At 42.0% G+C, this 20,209-nt stretch overlaps 1 protein-coding gene across 1 annotated transcript; it reads right to left on the bottom strand.

Moving 5' to 3' along the window:
• Positions 1–7,474: 7,474 nt before the first annotated feature.
• LOC111582678 (bile salt-activated lipase-like) lies at positions 7,475–20,026 on the bottom strand. The gene is made up of 12 exons (XM_023291493.3): positions 19,898–20,026; positions 18,239–18,386; positions 17,502–17,621; positions 16,305–16,502; positions 14,911–15,041; positions 12,079–12,186; positions 11,855–11,978; positions 10,411–10,594; positions 9,301–9,504; positions 8,814–9,011; positions 8,461–8,568; positions 7,475–7,799 (listed from the first exon to the last, which is right to left on the bottom strand). The coding sequence occupies exons 1-12, from the start codon at positions 19,943–19,945 to the stop codon at positions 7,718–7,720; spliced, it is 1,653 nt and encodes a 550-aa protein (XP_023147261.1). The 5' UTR covers positions 19,946–20,026; the 3' UTR covers positions 7,475–7,717.
• Between the last annotated feature and the right edge of the window lie 183 nt (positions 20,027–20,209).

The following is a 20,209-nucleotide window of genomic DNA, read 5'->3' as shown; positions in this document are numbered from 1 at the left end:
CAAGAATTAATTCAGAATACTAATACCATTAAGCAGAACCAAACAGGAACGGAAGAGCTGCTAGGAGTTGCTACAGAATACTATAACCAATTGGATCACAAATCTAACTAGGCAGGCTAACTTGTACCTAGTATGACCAGGACAGGGGAGCAAACAGGAGACTAAACACCAGAATGGTGGACAATACTCTGATATGAAACCGAAACTAGACAACGTGCCGGCTGCGGCAGCAGAAGCTAACAACAATACTACAAATCAGTACGCTGATACATCGAAACAGAACGACAAGGAAAGTTCACGACACTAAAGTCAACGCTAGGTGACAGAATGGGGAACTGAACTGGTAGAGAGTTCTGGTAGTATAAGGGAAGGAGAGGTGGGCCGAGGTGGAGTGTGGCTGGCGTGATGGAGGAGACAAGACAGATGCTGTGGCTGGAGGAAGCATGGTGTGGGTCCTTCGGGTGGTCCAGACGATGAACGAGACAGACGGAAGACTTCCAAAGGCAGGCTCTTGCAGACCAGGCAGGGATCCAGAACTGTGAGACAAAAACACCATTAGAACAATAGTTTTCCCAGGAGCCAGATGTAACAAGAGCCAGCACTAACTTGACTGTTTAACAGTCCAGCAAAGACTGGTGGCTGCATCTGGCTTTTATGTGGAGGAAGAGTAGTTGCCGCAGATCATCCCCACCTGGCAGTAATCAGTCCAGGATTATCAATAGACAGCACCTGTCTCATGGCGCCACACACCAGGTACAGGCCCACCTACAGGGAGAGAGGGAAAAGAGAGAGAGCCTGCCGCTATTCAGCATCAGATGGAGGGCGAAACACATCTTTACAAATTCCATAGTTATTTATTATGCAAACAATCACTTATTAATAAAAAAAAATGACTGGATATCACTAAAATGTCAACTAAATAACTGTCTGAATTTAATAACAACCACTTTCTAATTAGCTAAACAATGATAAAATGAGCTGATTCAGAAATAGTTTGGATTGTGTTCTTTTATTAAGTTGAGATAATCATGACACATATTTCTTTTTTGGCAATATATCAAATTTTATGTGGAAAATAAATTAAATCACTTTCCACTAAGTTCCCCATTACAAAACACCTCTCAAGGAAGTGTGTTAATTCCAGATCACATGACCTGCTCCACATGATGTCATTTCCTACCATTACCCTACCATCCATCCATCATCCATTCATCCATTCATCCATCCATCCATCATCCATCCATCATCCATCCATATCATCCATTCATCCATCTATCCATCATACATCCATCATCCATCCATTCATCCATCCGTCCATCCATCATCCATCCATCCATGCATTGATCCAGGGGTCGAGTCTTGGAGGCAGCAGATGAAACAGGTCATTCTAGACACTCTTCCTCCCAGCAACATTTTCCAGCTCTTCCTGGGGGATCCTGAGGTGTTCCCAGGTCAGATGAGATCTATAATCCCTCCAGGTTTTTGGAACACGTCCGTCTGGGAGGAGACCCCGGATCAGATACAGAACTCACATACACCAACAATAACACACATTCATGTCCACATTACCAAGAGTGGTCCATTAAGCTACATTGACCAACAGAGGTCCAGTGTTTCTGGTTATTTTTAAAAATCAAAATCCATTAAAATCAGAACTTCTTTTTCCATGGTATAGCTGCAAATAGGGATTTTTGTGTATTAAAAATTAAACGCCAAGTAAGGACAACAGAGGAAAACATCAAAGAACATCTGACTAGATGTGGAAGACCAACAGAAGAACATTGTCCAGGTCAGTCAAGATGTTGTATTGTTGTATTTAAGCTCAGTGACTTGCTCACATCCTGATGACCAGCAGGACAACAAAGGACCAAACGGCCACCAGAACCACCACCAGGACCATCACCAGAACCACTACCAGAATCACCACCAGAACCACCACCAGGACCATCACCAGAACCACCACCAGAATCACCACCAGAACCACCACCAGGACCACCCTCAGAACCACCACCAGAACCACCACCAGAACCACCACCAGGACCATCACCAGAACCACCCCCAGAACCACCACCAGGACCATCACCAGAACCACCACCAGAATCACCACCAGAACCACCACCAGGACCACCACCAGGACCATCACCAGGACCATCACCAGAACCACCACCAGAATCACCACCAGAACCACCACCAGGACCACCCCCAGAACCACCACCAGGACCATCACCAGAACCACTACCAGAACCATCACCAGAACCACCACCAGAATCACCACCAGAACGACCACGACCAGCTTGACCCTGCAGGAAGTGGAGCTCAGATCCTTGATCAGCCACATCCAGAAAACCCCACTTCCTCCTGGCAGCTGACTTGTCCTGAAGCACAGAGTTCACACCAAACCAATATCACTGGACAACTGGAAGACAAACATTCTTTTCTACTGGACTCTGTTTTTATAAGTCAGTTCCAAACCCCTCCTGAGTTAATGATGTGCAGAATTCCCTTTAAAAGACCAAACCTGAAGGCACCACTGTGAGTTGTTCTTGACTTCCACTTGAGTTATTTCTGAGCATCATGCGCTTTCTCTTTGAACTCTTTTGAGTTCTTTTAGACCGGCAAGGAGGTTCCACTCTGTTCTGACCCACATCAACAAGTCGACCGGACCACCGTCCATCAATCATCACAATCATTGTTGCATCAACACAAAGTGCACATAAATAATTTTCAGTCACTCAGAACTCGCTGCAGCTTCCTAAATTCTATTTCATTACAAAGTGAGTTTACCCAGAATTCCAAATGAGCCTCCCACCATGTTAGCAGCTGCTCTTTGGTGTGGTCTGCTCATCCCTTCACCTCAGAGCAGAACATTACCTCCTAATATTCAGTTCAAATGGACGGCTGTGGTTGAGGTGGTGGAGCGGGTTGTCCTGGTCCTAAGGTTGTTGGTTCCATGCTGAAGTGTCCTTGGGCAAGACGCTGAACCCAATTTGGAAGTTCTGTCTCCATCGGTGTGTGAATGAGAAACAATGTGAAGTTCTTTCAGGTACAACGGTTCTACCTGTGTGCAGATCATTGACCATAACATCGTGTTCTCTCTCGTTTTACCTCACATGAATCGATCAGGTGTTTGGTCTCTAAATGTGAGAAAATGGTAAAAACAAAATGTAGATCAGTGTTTCTTTAAATGTTTTGTTTTGTCCAAAGATATTCAGTTTACTGTCACAGAGGAAGGAAACCAGAAAATATCCACAGAATTTTTAAAAAAAAAAAACATAGTCAAACTGATCAATGGTTAGTATTGATTTCATAATAATCCAATAATCGTTGCAATTCTTGACTAAAGACATGTGAAGACATCATTTTCAGTCTGTAGGAGATTTATATGGTCATTCTCTGCAAGGTTTCTGGTATTAAATAGACAAAATAGTTCAGAAGTATTATTGGTGACAAAAAGTGTTGCCCAGGTTGGGAAATCTGAAAACTATTTTATTTTTAATTTGATGTTAGTCTGTCATGTTGCAGTAGCTTGTTGTTGTTTTTAAACTCATGTTGTTATTAAATTGTGTACCTTTAAATACAGGTTTATGTGTGAAAAACACAAGGGGGTATGAAGTGGAGCGGGAGGCATCAACCAGCCCAGACTAGGTTCTACCTCGGGGGATATTTGGGCCCAGAACAGACTAAAGCTGGATACAGTTTGATGAGGTTCATCTGATCTCATTCAACAGCTTGAATGAGCAGACGAAGATATTTGAGATGCAGATGAGACTTTATTGAATCAGAGAAAGTCAGACTGAAGAGAAACAGAATCAATGAAGAACACACAGGTTGACTGATTCTACATGTTTGAGGAATAAAACTTCTGAGATCACAGTGATTTAACACATTTCATGGTTTCATCACAGGAGAAAACTTAAAGAGATTCAACAGAAATATTTTGGATTCTTTTGTTTCCGCTCAGTGAGCATGCTCAGCTCTGTCGCCATGGTGACATCAGTAGTAGTAACACAGGAACAGCTCAGGTGCACAGCAGTTTCCTGCGTTGAGGTTTTTGTCGATGGCCTCGACACCAACAGCTTTAAATGGACGCACAGCTTCTTTGGTGACCACCAGAGTGACGTCCTTGATGGGGCTGCTGCTGCAGTCGTCTTTCTTGTACCACAGGAACACTGGGTTTCCTCCGGTCCCCTTGTTCAGATCCATGTTCACTGGTTTGTACGCCTGGTTCTGGAAGCCCTGATACTCAGCGTCATTGGTGGAGACCTGCAGGTCTTTGATGGCCCCCTCACTCTTCGTGGTCTCACGGTACCAGATGAAGACGTAGGCCCCTCCTGCTCCTCTGTTGGTGTCTTCGTCCACTCGGATGTAGCCGTTGTTGAAGTAGTCATCGTCTCCCTGGAAGTCGGAGGTGGCAGCAAGGTCACAGATGTAGGTTGGATTCTCTCTCTTCACCCACAGGAAGATCTGATGTCCTCCAGCCTTCCGGTTCAGATCACAAGCCAGTCGCTCCCAGCCGAACTTAAACTTCTGGGCTTCATCATTAGTAGAGACGTCCAGGTTCATGATGGGAACATGGTACTCTGAAGAACCCTTGAAGAACCACAGATAGATGCAGTGTCCTCCTGCTCCAGCATTGAGGTTTTTGGGGATCTTGTGGTACCCTGCCCTGCTCAGGCCCTCACTCATAGCATCGGTGAAGGAAAACTGGATCCTGGTGATGGCTCCACAGCTACCTGTCTTGTACCAGAGGTAGGTGTGTTTTCCTCCAGCTCCTTTGTTCAGATCTACATCAGACTTGATGAAGCCTTGAGCACGGAGTTGATTCTCCTCAGTCTCATCCAGAGACACTTGGAGGTCAGTGATGTACTGGGACATTTTGTCTTCCTGCAGCAAATAAAATGACAGGATTCATGAGTGAATACAGTAATTTCACATGTCATTACTTCACATTTCATATATAAGACGTCTGGTGGTTCTGGATGTTCTGACTCCAGCCTCAGTCCTGCCAGGTTCTCCACAGTTCTTGAATGGACATTTCTTGACGTCCTCTGAAGGCTGCATCATCCCTGTTTCTTGTTCTTCTTCTCCTGCATCACTTTAACCTTCCCGTCAGCTTTCATTAACCTGCTTTGAGACAGAACTCTACCAACAGCAGAGACCTTCTGAGGTCTCCAGATACTCTGGTCCACTGTGAGGGGTCCACAGCACTACGTTGCACCGACAACACACATACAACCAACAAGAAACCAATGAGAACAAACAGAGATGAGGTTAAATAAACTACTGGTGAATACAGATATTCTGATCAAGTAACCAAACATCTCCAGTAACCAGACAAACCAAATCTAACCTTTAAACAACCAAACCTTGCTGGTGTTGGATCGACTCAGATGTTTGTCGCTTTGGATAAAAGCATCTGATCAATGAAATCATAGAACTGTAAACTGATCAAACAGCTCATTCAGATATTTTGGTGTTTTGTTGATGATCTTCTATACTGGGATGTTTTATTGGTGTTTTCATGACATTCTGCTCCAGGACATTTGTTATGACGTTCTACAGTTTGGTGTCTTTAAAGACTTTTTCACCACATATTGGACTGTGGCATATTATGAATGAATATACTATGATGTCCCTGTTGATGTGGTTTATTGTTGGTTGATGAGGTTTTCATCAATAAGAAATCGTTTTTCTTCACAGAACTTTAGTGTCTGAATGATTGTAAATCCACCATGGACAAAGTGTCAAATATCCTCTGTCTGAGTTCCTGATGTTTAGATGCTGGTGTGCTCATCCCAGAATCAGGTGTGGCAGGTTTTCTACAGGAATGTTTGTGAAAACTTTCACATATTACTCAACCTGATCCTCCCTTCTGATTTATTTCCTTCTTCTGCAGAATTTACTGTCCGTCACTGGTTTTATTGAACTCCTGCCGGGAGCAGTTGACGACAGATGAACTATTAGTCATCAGCAGGAGGCTGAATTTAGGAATTACAACTGGCTTCCAAAGTAGCTTTAAACTGCTCACTGCTTCACCAACTGCTTCCAGTGATGATCACATTTAATAATTAGTAGTTTACCTGCATTCATTTATTGGCTGCTTGTTTGTAGCAGTAGTTATTAAATGTGTCTAATTATTGTTGGTCAATGAAATCAGAGTTCACAGCTTCTGATAATGACACTGATCAATGCCAGTAGATCTGATCATTTATCAATAATTAATGTGGAATATTAGAAATCCATTTGTGAGTTTCATGTTGGGTGGAGCCCCTGATAAACGAGTGTAACTGTAATCCTAATGTGTAGTTTCTACATATGTGCTGCGGCCGGATGAGGCTCCATTCATACATTCCTCTACATATAGAATTATTCTGGTTCCCATGTGTGAGTCACACAATTTACACATTTGAACCACAATGATTGTAAATCCACTGTTCAGACTGTGAGGGTTCATGTTGGTTAATGCAGCGATACTGAGTCTAAGATCAGGTTGTTCAGGTGGAAAATAACCTCCGTCTGTTTGTCATGATGATTAGATGCTGGTGATAAGGAGTGATGGATGGTTTTCTAGAGAAATGTTTATGGACACTTCTCTTTATTATTTATTAACTTATTCTGCAGAATCACTGACTTCCTGCCAAGAGCTTATTCTGTAACTAGTTAAACATGTGAAAATCACAATGACAGAAACCAGAGTGGAGCCTGGAAACTAGAACAACAAAAATATCAGATGAGTGTTTATTAAATGACTGAAGAACTTTTTAAAGTCTTTTTCTCAACATCCTACACTGTGATGTTTTAATGAAATACTCTGTTTTTACAGCGTGCTAAACTTTTTATTCTTCTGTCTGTTCAGACTTGAAATGTAAATACTGGATTAAAATCAGTAACTAATAGTATTTAACTAAGACTGTTGTTGTGATTTGATGGTTATTCTACACTTTATATCACTGATGTGAATAAATAATGAGTGAAATCAATGAAAACTAAAGAATGAAATGAATCTTTAATTATTCCTTCATCAGTTTTTATTCATTATTCTGTCATCTGATAAACAAACAGCTTCACAACCCGCTTAAAAGTTCAGGACAAACATTAGGATTCTTTATTTCCCTCAGCTTAGTCTTTTTTTCTGCTTTTATTTGATTTATCAGCTGCTTTTGTTGGATTGTGTGCAGCAAAGTTTCCTCTAATATTGATCAAACAGATCAGTTTATTATTGATCAAACATTCATCCAGTCAATAGAATGTCTCCACTGAACCTGGTCCTGTACAGCCCATAATAGTCAGACAGCCAGCAGGTGGCGCTCTGACCTTGTGTATTTTTACTGCTGTCATGTAAACTGTGTCTGTGTTTCATCCAGAAAAGGATCTAAAGGTGACATTAGATTAGATTAGATTAGATTAGATTATGACTTTGGTCACAAGGTGATGATGTCACTGATCTGTAGAAAAAAATAAAAGATCCAGAGAGCAGATTCTAGCTTCTTTAATTACACAACAGTACACACGGTACAAACAGTACACAGGGCACATAATACAGAGTACACAGAGTACTGTCAGTTTTACTGCTTCCTGTCTTTCTTTAAATCTGTATTTTTTCATTAAAGTTCTTTTCTCTCTGCTAAATAATCAGCATTTTTCAAATTTCAGCTGTTTCTCAGTTTAATTAAGTCAGCATTATCAGGGTTCCTGGGTTCTCAGGGTTCCTGGGTTCTCAGGGTTCATGGGTTCTTGCTGCTGGCAGGCGGCTGTAGGTCTGAGTCCAGTAGTTGACGTAGTCTGATCTCAGGTCGTAGCTGCACAAACAAACCACAGTCAGGAGGTTCTACTTAGAACGTCAGTATGTCCATTCTCGGTTTTATCTAATCCATCAAATAGAATAAAGAAGAAGCTCAGGTGGAGAGAAACCCAGTAGAACACAATAAAACCCAGCAGAAAACAACAGAACACAATAGAATTGTGAAGAATGACGAAGTCAGAACAAATAGAACCAGAAAATAGAGTCCAGTAGAACAAACTAGAACAGAACACTGCAGCAGAGTGACAGTAGAGTGCAGTAGAACACTATAGCAGGACAACAGAACACAGTAATGTGTAGTAGAATACAGCAGAGGGCAGTAGAACACTGAAGATAACAGCACAACAACACAGTAGAACATGAAGGAATTTATTCCATTTTCATTCTTCATTCTTGTATATATTATTGTTATTATAATTATTATCTTTACTGTAGTAAACTGTAGTTAGTGCTGCTCTGAAAGATTTTTGCTGCTCTAACACTGGAAATTTCCCCTGACCTGGGGAGTAATAAAGGACTGTCTTATCTTAATCACAGCAGAGTGCAGCAGAACACAGTAGAATCACAATAGAACCACAGTGGAACACTATAGAACAACGGTAGAGCCACCAGAATGGGAACACAGTAGATCACAGTAGAACCTCAGTAGAACCCAGTACCTGACGGAGGACTTGGTCATCTTGCTGTTGATGGTCAGATACGGTCGGTGGTATTTGGTGAATTCAGGCCACGGAACTGGAACTCTGCTTTCCCCTGAGTTAGGGTTCCTGGACAGGAGAAAGATTTAGACCAGTTTAAACCAGTTCAGACCAATTTAAACCAGTTTAAACCAGCTCAGACCACTCCAAGGACAAATAAAAGGCATTTTTATGATCAAACTGAGCAGAAAGCCATGGACCATCCAGACCGTGTCCAGACCAGACCACACCAGTCCAGACCAGATCAGTCTTTACTGGTTGGACTGGTCTAAGGCAAGTCCCCCTGTGTGCTGCAGTGCATGCTGAGAGTTTACCCGGTCCTGGCGAAGTTGGTCCAGTAGGCCATCATGTAGCCGGCCAGGTCTCGGTGGCGGGAGAAGTAGACCAGCGGGGTGGAGAAGGGTTTACCGAACAGGTACTGCAGGTCCTCTGCATGTTCGGCCTCCACCCAGCTGGGGAACCCGGGGATCCTGGTCTTCATGTTGAACAGGTAGGAGAAGGTCCGGGCTCCGCTGAGGGACAAACAGCCACAGGTGAGTTCTGGACTCTGAACTTAACTTTTAGCTTCATAACTGTAGCTTCAGCTTCTCTGGGAGGTTCTGGAAGAAGAAACGTCTTCCAGAACCTCCAGTTGGTTCCTACTGAAACTCCTATGATCACCACGACCAGATGACTGAGAATTTTGACATAATAGTTTCTATTTCATGATCTAAATTTGGATTTCTTCTACATATACTGTAAAAATGAAGTTATGAAGCCAAAACAAAAGACTTTTTGAAATCTGCTCTGAAGGATGAAGACCTGGTGTTGTCGGCGTGCAGCTGTAGGGCGATCTGGGTCGGAACCAGGAACAGGAAGTCCGTCTCGATGTCGGCCACCGTCTTCTTCACCACAGCTGGATCTGGATACGAACCCCAGTGAGCCGAGTAAACGTCGAAGGCCGAGTCCGCGGCAGCAGTTCCTTTTTCTTTGGTCAAACGAGTTAGAAAACCCTTCACCTGCTCACTGAGGACACACACACACCTGCTGTTAACACATCTGGAAACAGGCTAGCACATCTGGAAACAGGCTAACACATCTTAAAACAGGCTAGTACAGGGGCGCTCGTATAGCTCAACGCGTTAAGCAGGCGACCCATGTACAGGGGCTGGTCCCCGACGCAGCTGGCCCGGGTTCGATTCCCGCTCGTGGCCCTTTGCTGCATGTCTTCCCCGACTCTTCTCCCATTTCCTGTCTCTCTCTCTCACTGCACCTATCCAATAAAGCTGATAAAAGGCCAAAAAAATAACTTTAAAAAAAAAAAAAAAAACAGGCTAGTACGTCAGGCTAGCACATCTGGAAACAGGCTAGCACATCAGGCTAGCACATCTGGAAACAGGCTAGCACATCTGGAAACAAGGTAACACATCTGGAAACAGGCTAGCACATCAGGCTAGCATATCTGGAAACAGGCTAGCACATCTGGAAACAGGCGAGCACATCTGGAAACAAGGTAACACATCTGGAAACAGGCTAGCACATCTGGAAATGGGCTAGTACATCTGGAAACACTTTAAATATCTGGATCAGGGTACAGGCTGCCGTGGTTTAATGTCTTTATGCTAAGCTAAGCTAATTGCTGGCTACAGCTTCAGATTTCCTGTTACTGACAACAACACATAAAACTGAACTTGTGAAATGTAACTTTTGCCTGAAGGGCCAATCAAAGATGTAGTTGTGAAGTGACATCATCAGGATATTGGGCTGCGTAGAGCGGAGTGTCGTCTGCGTAGAGACGGAGCTCATATCGATAGGAAGCTTTCTGAGGGTCCACAGTTCAGATTCTTGGTGGATCTGAGAGGACGTCAGCTGAAGTTTATGATCCATCACAGTCTGACATCAAAGCATCTGAACACACCTGTGTTCACTCACATTTTAGTGGCGTTTCTCTGGTTGATGGAAGGAACATCGACTCCTGCGAAGATGTGTCCGTCCATGCTGTTGACTCCGGCCATGTAGTCGAACTGACCGGCGTTGTGGAACAGCCGACTGGGATCATCGGGGATGAAATCACCGTCAACCACCGGAGCGAGTTCCAGGAGATCCATGACCACACCTGAGAGACAAAGAAGGAAACTCACCTGAGAGACAAAGAAGGAAACTCACCTGAGAGACAAAGAAGGAAACAGTATGTGGAGACAAAACCACCACAAAGAGACACAAAATAAAAAAATATAATGGAAAATTACAAAAAACAGACACAAAGACATAAAACTGTCCCAAAGATGCATTAAATATCCAAAATGAAACACAAAATGATAAATACAAGAGAGAATATGACACGTAATGACAAAAACATGGCAAAAAATAAAACATAAAAATATCAAAAACAAAACAAAAAATGTTAAAATTAAGACAAAAATTAAACAAAAATAAGACAAAAATTACAAAAAAATGACAAAAATGAGAACACAAGACAGAAAATTACAAAAAATAAGACAAAAAATTGACATTTCAAAAATGAGACAAAATGACAAAAATAAGAAAAAATAAAACAAAAAAAGACAAAAATAAGACAAAAAATAAAACAAAAAACTACAAACATAATACAACAAAAGATTACAAAAAGAACAAAAATATTACAGACAAAAAATTGACATTTCAAAAATGAGACAAAATGACAAAAAAGACAAAAAATAAAACAAAAAAAGACAAAAATCAGCCAAAAAATACAAAAACAAGACAAGAAATAAGCCAAAAAATACATGAATAAGACAAACAGCAAAAATGAAGACAAAAAATGACAGAAAAGGGCAAAAAACAAGACAAAGTGACAGAAGCAAGATATAAAACAACAAATTAAACACAAAACACAATTAAAAACATACAATAGCCAGACAATTACTGGAAAGAACATCAACCACACACAAAACACAAAATAGATTCAGAGCAAAAAAAAACGAGACAATCAAGAAATATGACATAAAAAAGAACAAAACTGAGACAGAACAAAAAACATGAGACAGAAAGAGAAAAAACAAATAAAACGGAGAAACATGGAGATAGAAGAACTTCTCCAGGATGAGGAGACATCAGTTCAGAGTTTAACGTCTGAGGAACCCTGCTGGATGTGATGGTTCAGATTTTATTACATTTTGTTGAGGAAATTGGAATTTTTTTCTCTTTGCGTTTCTATTTCATGACTCCATGTGTCGTCTAACTTGAAAAATCCATTTAATTGCAATATTTTATTGCGATCAAATGGATTTTTTCAGGTTAGACAGACGTTTCTGAGATCTTCTTCACGATGTTCTGGTTCCTCAGAGCTGCAGGACTTTAAAGGAACCACAGGGAGGTAAAACGGAAATAAACCCACCTTTCCCCAGCAGCAGCAGGATGTCGATTTTTCCCGCCATGGTCAGACCAACCGGGTCGCTCATCTTCAGGCAGGAGATCATCTCGTCCTCGTTGCTTCTCCAGCAGCCGACTTTACGAGCGATCTGCGGGTCACACATTCTCTAATTTATTCTGTTTCTGGAGGAGTCGGGCTGAAGTTTCCTCCTGCTGCACAGATGTGACCTAATAAAGATCTCTGGGTACCTTCTTGGTGAGAGCCATGGGGTTCTTCTGGAGAGCCCATGGACTGAGAGCAACTCCACACTGAGAGATCGCCCTGCGGAACAAACCCTTAGAGTATGGAGACAACATCTGGAAATAAAGGAGAACACATCAGGAAATACAGGCAACAACACCTGGAAATACAGGAGAACACATCTGGAAATACAGGAGAACACATCAGGAAATAGAGGTAACAACACCTGGAAATACAGGAGACAACATCAGGAAATACAGGAGACAACATCTGGAAATACAGGAGAACATATCAGGAAATGTAGGAGACAACATCTGGAAATACAGGAGAACATATCAGGAAATGCAGGAGACAACATCTGGAAATACAGGAGACAACATCTGGAAATGCAGATAACAACACCGGGAAATACAGGAGATAACATCTGGAAATACAGGAGAACATATCAGGAAATACAGGAGACAACATCTCGAAATACAGGAGACAACATCTGGAAATGCAGGAGACAACATCTGGACATACAGGAGATAACATCTGGAAATACAGGAAACAACATCTGGAAATACAGGAAAACATATCAGGAAATACAGGAAACAACATCTGGAAATACAGGAGAACATATCAGGAAATACAGGAGACAACATCAGGAAATACAGGAGACAACATCTGGAAATACAGGAGACAACATCTGGAAATACGGGTAACAGCATCTGGAAATACAGGAGAACACATCAGGAAATACAGGAGAACACATCTGGAAACACAGGAGAACACATCAGGAAATACAGGAGAACACATCTGGAAACACAGGAGAACACATCTGGAAATACAGGAGACAACATCTGGAAATACAGGACACAACATCTGGAAATGCAGATAACAACACCGGGAAATACAGGAGATAACATCTGGAAATACAGGAGAACATATCAGGAAATACAGGAGACAACATCTCGAAATACAGGAGATAACATCTGGAAATACAGGAGACAACATCAGGAAATACAGGAAAACATATCAGGAAATACAGGAGACAACATCTGGAAATACAGGAGAACATATCAGGAAATACAGGAGACAACATCAGGAAATACAGGAGACAACATTTGGAAATACAGGAGACAACATCTGGAAATACAGGTAACAGCATCTGGAAATACAGGAGAAAACATCAGGAAATACAGGAGAACACATCTGGAAACACAGGAGAACACATCTGGAAATACAGGAGACAACATCTGGAAATACAGGTAGCAACATCTGGAAATACAGGAGAAAACATCTGGAAATACAGGTAACAGCATCTGGAAACACAGGAGAACACATCAGGAAATACAGGGGACAACATCAGGAAATACAGGAGACAAAATCTGGAAATACAGGAGAACACATCAGGAAATACAGGCAACAACACCTGGAAATACAGAAGACAACATCTGGAAATACAGGAGATAACATCTGGAAATACAGGAGACAACATCAGGAAATACAGGAAAACATATCAGGAAATACAGGAGACAACATCTGGAAATACAGGAGACAACATCAGGAAATACAGGAGAACACATCAGGAAAAACGGGAGAACACATCAGGAAATACAGGCGACAACATCTGGAAATACAGGAGAACACATCAGGAAATCCAGGCGACAACATCTGGAAATACAGGAGAACACATCAGGAAATACAGGAAACAACATCTGGAAATACAGGAGACAACATCTGGAAATACAGGACACAACATCTGGAAATGCAGATAACAACACCAGGAAATACAGGAGATAACATCTGGAAATACAGGAGAACATATCAGGAAATACAGGAGACAACATCTCGAAATACAGGAGACAACATCTGGAAATGCAGGTAACAACATCTGGAAATACAGGAGAACACATCAGGAAATACAGGAGACAACATCTGGAAATACAGGAGAACATATCAGGAAATACAGGAGACAACATCTGGAAATACAGGAGACAACATCTGGAAATACAGGTAACAGCATCTGGAAATACAGGAGAACACATCAGGAAATACAGGAGAACACATCTGGAAACACAGGAGAACACATCTGGAAATACAGGAGAACACATCTGGAAACACAGGAGAACACATCTGGAAACACAGGAGATCACATCTGGAAACACAGGAGATCGCATCTGGAAACACAGGTGAGTCAACACCTGACAAACACATTGTAAAACAAAATCCCATTTGACTGGATTTCTACACATTTACATTTCCGGCAAAATGATATTAAATAAATAAATAGAATTTTTGAAATAATATAAAAATGAAATCTCTGAAATATACAGGAATTTTACTGTAAGGTTTGACATAAAAACTGCCTTTCCAGCTGGAATAATGTCAGATTAATGTGAAATACTAGTTTAACTGCAGTTTTTAGGTGAAATCATAGAATAAAACCTGACCAGTCTGATTAGTAACTATCTGTACAGCTAATTTCATTGTTCTTATATGCAAATATTCTTCAGTAAACATTAAACAAGCCTCAGAATCCACATGCTGTAAAGCTAAGGACAGAAACAGTTTCTTAAAATATCTGTTTGTCTTTGAGATGTTGTTTTACGGTAGTTTTTGGCGTCACAGCGGCTGAAAGATTACAGTTTTTTAACCAGCAGCAGAAAGTGACGCACGGAAAGTTTGGAATGAATAAAATAATAAATACACAGTGGATTTAAATGTATCAGTCTGCTGAGATTTACTGATGATTAAAGCTATATGGAGATAAATATGAAGGGAGAACATCCAGAATGTTAACGTTCCACACTTTAAACTCTTCCTGGTAGATTCAGGGTTTCAGGATGTTCTCTGACCTGGTAGCTGACACTGGCAGCGCCGGCTGATTGGCCAAACACGGTGATGTTGTCGGGGTTTCCTCCGAAAGCCTCGATGTTCCTGCGAACCCACGAGATGGCAGCATGTTGATCCCACAGACCGTAGTTACCTGACAGGTAGAAGCACCAGGTGAGTCTCTGGACTGTTTGAACACTTTAAAAACCGATGAAGAACATTAGAACGTCTTTAGATGTACAAACAACCAAACCTCCTCAGAACATCTGGTTCTTCATTCTCCAGTAACTTTATCAATGACCAGAGTTCTACCTTCATACTGGGAAAATCTCCAGAGTTCTAGACCCTTGAAGTCCTTAGAGGAGAACGTCTCCTGGAGAAAGTTCTAGAGTAGACCTACTCTAGAGTAGATCTACTCTAGAACTTTCTCCAGTTGTCGGTAGGTCTACTCTAGAACTTTCTCCTTTCCTGCTTCTAGTCTTTCAGTTTAGTCTCACTTAGAACATTCCAGGTCTTTAAAAAGTCCATAGAGGTGGGTCCAGATTTATCACTTTTTAATGGACTTTTCCATCATGTCTGTCTGTTAACTAACTCAATTCACTTTAACGTTCCAGCGTTTCGTTTCTGTTTTCACCTCAGACGACCTGCAGGACTCTGAGCAGCTGAACCAACACTGCTGCTGATAACACCAACGTGGTTCTGGGAAAATGTCCTATCAGAGTTGATATGAAACTTCAGAACACGACGAGCTGGAACTTTGGTCTGTTTGAACAGAACGACTCATTTTAGCGCTCAGATAAGATGCTTCAGTTTAGCTGTTCTAAAGACTGAAACAAGAAGAATTTATCAAACCACCGACTCCGTTTAGACTCTGAGACTGTTTAGTTCAGAAGATCTCACAGTTTATTCAGGTCAGCAGCTAATGTCTGATTCTTACAATTAGACTCCTCTGTGAGCCTGTTAGCCTATTTTAGCCTGTTAGCTTCTGTCAGGTTAATCTCTGTTAGCCTGTTAGTTTCTGTTAGGTTAGCCTCTGTTAGCCTGTTAGCCTCTGTTAGATTCGCCTCTGTTAGCCTCTTTTAGCCTGTTTGCCTCAGTTAGGTTAGCCTCTGTTAGCTTGTTAGCCTCTGTTAGATTAGCCTCTGTTAGCCTCTTTTAGCCTGTTAGCCTCTGTTAGCCTCTATTAGCCTGTTAACTTAATAAAGACAAACAGTAAGTTGCTACTGTGTCCTCCTAAACCACAAACACCCAGCAAAGCATCCTGGGAAGTCTGCTAACATGCTAGCTTAGCTTCTACTAACTGAATTTAGTCAGTGGCGTGAACTCTCAGCTCAGGTTGTGTTACAAGTTGTGCAGTTGTGTTATTGTTTTACAGAGTTGTGTTACAGAGTTGTGTAGTTGTGTAGCATTGTGTCACCTGGCAGTCGGTCGTCTCCGGTGCTCAGGAATCCCAGTGTTCCGACTCTGTAGTTTACTGTGACGATGATGACTTTGCCCCTGTCGGCCATTTCCTTCCCGTCGTACAGGGAGTCTCCAAGAATCGCGACATCATTGGACGCCCCAAGCAGGAAGGCCCCTCCGAACAGGTAGACCATCACCGGCAGGTTGGACGACACTATAGACGCACACACCTGAGTGTTACCTGAATGTTACCTGAGTGTTCCCTGTATGTTACCTGAGTCTCACTTGAGTGTTACCTGTATGTTACTTGGATGTTACCTGAGTGTTACCTGAGTGTTACCTGAATGTTACCTGAGTGTTCCCTGTATGTTACCTGAGTCTTACTTGAGTGTTACCTGTATGTTACCGGAGTGTTCCCTGTATGTTACCTGAGTCTCACTTGAATGTTACCTGTATGTTACCTGAATGTTACCTGAGTGTTACCTGAATGTTACCTGAGTGTTCCCTGTATGTTACCTGAGTCTCACTAGAGTGTTACCTGTATGTTACCTGAGTGTTGCCTGAATGTTAGCTGAGTGTTCCCTGTATGTTACCTGAGTCTCACTTGGGTGTTACCTGAGTGCTACCTGAGTGTTACCTGAATGTTACCTGAGTGTTCCCTGTATGTTACCTGAGTCTCACTTGAGTGTTACCTGTATTTTACCTGAATGTTACCTGAGTGTTACCTGTATGTTACCTGAGTGTTCCCTGTATGTTACCTGAGTCTCACTTGAATGTTACCTGTATGTTACCTGAATGTTACCTGAGTGTTACCTGAATGTTACCTGAGTGTTGCCTGAATGTTACCTGAGTGTTCCCTGTATGTTACCTGAGTCTCACTTGAGTGTTACCTGTATGTTACCTGAGTGTCACCTGAGTGTTACCTGAATGTTACCTGAGTGTTCCCTGTATGTTACCTGAGTCTCACTTGAGTGTTACCTGTATTTTACCTGAATGTTACCTGAGTGTTACCTGAATGTTACCTGAGTGTTCCCCGTATGTTACCTGAGTCTCACTTGAGTGTTACCTGTATGTTACCTGAATGTTACCTGAGTGTTCCCTGTGTGTTACCTGAGTCTCACTTGAGTGTTACCTGTATGTTACCTGAGTGTTACCTGAGTGTTACCTGTACGTTTCCTGTATGTTACCTGAGTGTTATCTGAGCGTTACGTACATGATCGTCCCTGTGGAACGAAGATGTTCAGGTAGAGACAATCCTCGCTGCCCTGGGTTTTTGTCTGCAGCAGCGTCACCTGCAGGCAGCGCTCTCTGGCCTTGGTGGCCTTCAGGACTCCTGGAAACAACAGATCAGATTAACAGGAGAGTTTTAGAAAAGATGTTCTGTTAAACCCGATTACTGGCTAATCTGATTACTTTAGTTAGTTGCTGGATTTAAGGAGTTGTCTATAAAATCACTGTTCCTTTTAGTTTTTTTTTTTACTTCATTGTAGTTTGATTACTGAAACTAATTCTGATATTTTGATGACATTTTATTAGTTTGATTAATTTAAGTATTTAAAAAGTTACTCAGAGGATCATATATTCAGTTACTCAAAGTGTCATCTATTAATGTTATTTTTCCACCTTCACTGAGTGTGAATAGTTTTCATTTATATCTTTATTTATGTTGGCTGTTTAGCATCACTTTTACTGTTCCTCCAAATATTTATTGATTTTCCGCGTTCTGAACCTTAAATGTTTATTTACATGACGCTGCTGTTGTTTTTATATTAATTATGAATTATTCTCCAAACATTTAGAGCAAAACAGTTTCAGTCATCATTCCTCCTGATGTTTGCTCTTGTTTTTGTCCGATTCTAAACCAAACCTCAGGACCTCCAAAGCAACACCTGTAGCCACGCCCACCAGTGATGTCACAGAGCAGCCAGGTGAGGTCACAGGTTGACTCACCGTCCCACCCAGGATGAGGTTTTGGTTTCTCCCACTTTCCGGGGATGTCAGCGAAGGGGACACCTTTAAAGACATCGACGGACCTGAACAGACCCATGTTGTAGCTCCGCCCCTCTACCTGCCCCGCCTCCGTCTGCACCACGCCCAGCTGCACACAGACACACAACAGACGCACAACAGGTCAACACATATGAATAAATGTGTGAACTGTGATGCTTTTAAAAATTGGACAAAAATATGAATATGTGTGTGTGTGTGTGTGTGTGTGTGTGTGTGTGTGTGTGTGTGTGTGTGTGTGTGTGTGTGTGTGTGTGTGTGTGTGATGATAAACGACAACAACTGAGTGAACAACAAATCTGGAAAACACACTGGAGACAAAAGATACACACCAACAATAACACACGCACGCACACACACACACACACACACACACACACACACACACACACACACACACACACACACACACACACACACACACACACACACACACACACACATATCTACATTACCAAGAGTGGTTCACTGAGCTTTTCTGACCAACAGGGGCCTATTGTGTGTGCACCTGTGTGTGTTTGATTACATACAAGCTATATGTGGAGCATAAAGATTGGACTCTGGATCCATGGAAGAAGGTCATGAGGTCTGATGAGTCCAGATTTACCCTGTTCCAGCGTGATGGGGGCAGTAGTTTAGGTCTCGTTTGAGCTCCGAATTTGTGCTGGTTTTTGACTTTTTTAGGACTGCTTTCAGACTGGATTCTCACTGGTTCTGAACAGTTCCATGTTGGTCCTGATTTTAGACTTTTTGAGGACTGGTTTAGGACTGCTTTTACAATATCTTGGACTTTTCTAGGAGTAGTTTAGGTTTGATTTTGGTCCTGGTTTAACGCTTTTTAGGACTGGTTTCAGATGGTCTTGGACGGATTTTTTTTTAACCCCAAGAACACCAAACCTACTACCAAGCATGGAGGTGGCAGTATCATGCTCTGTGGAACTGGAGCTTTACACAAAGTAAATGGAAGGATGAAGAAGGAGAATCACCTTCACGTTCTTCAGGAAAACCTAAAACCATCAGCAGAAGGTTGATCTTGGACACAATTGGATGTTTCAACAAGACAATGAGCCCAAACACACATCAGACATGGTAAAGAAATGGTTCCATCAGACTAGAATGAAGGTTCTAGACTGGTCTCCCCAAAGTCCTGACTTAGACCCATCAAGAACCTGAAGAAACAAGTCAGAAAGATGACAAATGTGGAACGGCACCAGAACTGGTGCCGTTCCACTACATTTGTTGTCTTTCTGACTCAGATTTGAATGAGTTAAATTGATAATATAATGTGGGGCAGTGGTGGCGCGACGGTTAAGTCTCTGGACTACAGATCAGAAGGTCAAAGGTTCAAACCCCGATGCAGCCACTGTTGGGCCCTTGAGCAAAGCCCTTAACCCCTTCCTGCTCCAGGGGGCGCTGTACCGCGGCTGACCCATTGCTCTGACTCCCCCAATTGGGGAGAGATGCAAAAATCTGAATTTCCCCTCGTGGGATTAATAAGGGATAATAAAAATAAAAATACTGCCACCTCCATGACTGACGGCAGGTACAGTGTCCAGAGGAGTCAAACATGCAAGTAGAGAATTAAACCAGATTTAAACTGACCTTCGCAGCCGAAGCCGAGCTTATGGAGAAAAGAAACAGCAGCAACATCTTCACCTGTCTGTAGCTCACCTGTCTGCCAGTCTGCTGCTCACCTGCTCTTATTTATACTCGTCCCTCCAGCTCTCCACAGGAAAACTAAACCAACAAAGAACAAGCAGCTACTTCCTGTTTTCTTCACAGCAAAAGAGAAAATTTTTCTGCAGCTTTTTTTCTGTTTTCTGTACGTCAGTTTTGTTGTCTGTTTTTTTCTTTTTTTTGTCTTTAAGAACTGATTAAAATCCTCGTTTGTGATTTATTCAGATCTATTCTCTG

The sequence above is a fragment of the Amphiprion ocellaris genome, chromosome 6, assembly GCF_022539595.1.
Source record: "Amphiprion ocellaris isolate individual 3 ecotype Okinawa chromosome 6, ASM2253959v1, whole genome shotgun sequence".
NCBI classification, from domain to species: Eukaryota; Metazoa; Chordata; class Actinopteri; family Pomacentridae; genus Amphiprion; species Amphiprion ocellaris.
Note: the sequence above shows the minus strand (reverse complement) of the source record. Positions and strands in the feature narration are given on the sequence as shown.

Excerpts from the sequence above, each read along its gene's own strand:
- LOC111582678 (XM_023291493.3), bottom strand. The coding sequence starts at position 19,945 with ATGTTGCTGCTGTTTCTTTTCTCCATAAGCTCGGCTTCGGCTGCGAAG. Across the intron at positions 15,042-16,304 it reads CGGAGACGACCGACTGCCAG|GTAACTACGGTCTGTGGGAT; the intron begins GTGACACAATGC and ends TCTACCTGTCAG. Across the intron at positions 9,012-9,300 it reads CTGCACGCCGACAACACCAG|CGGAGCCCGGACCTTCTCCT; the intron begins GTCTTCATCCTT and ends TTTGTCCCTCAG.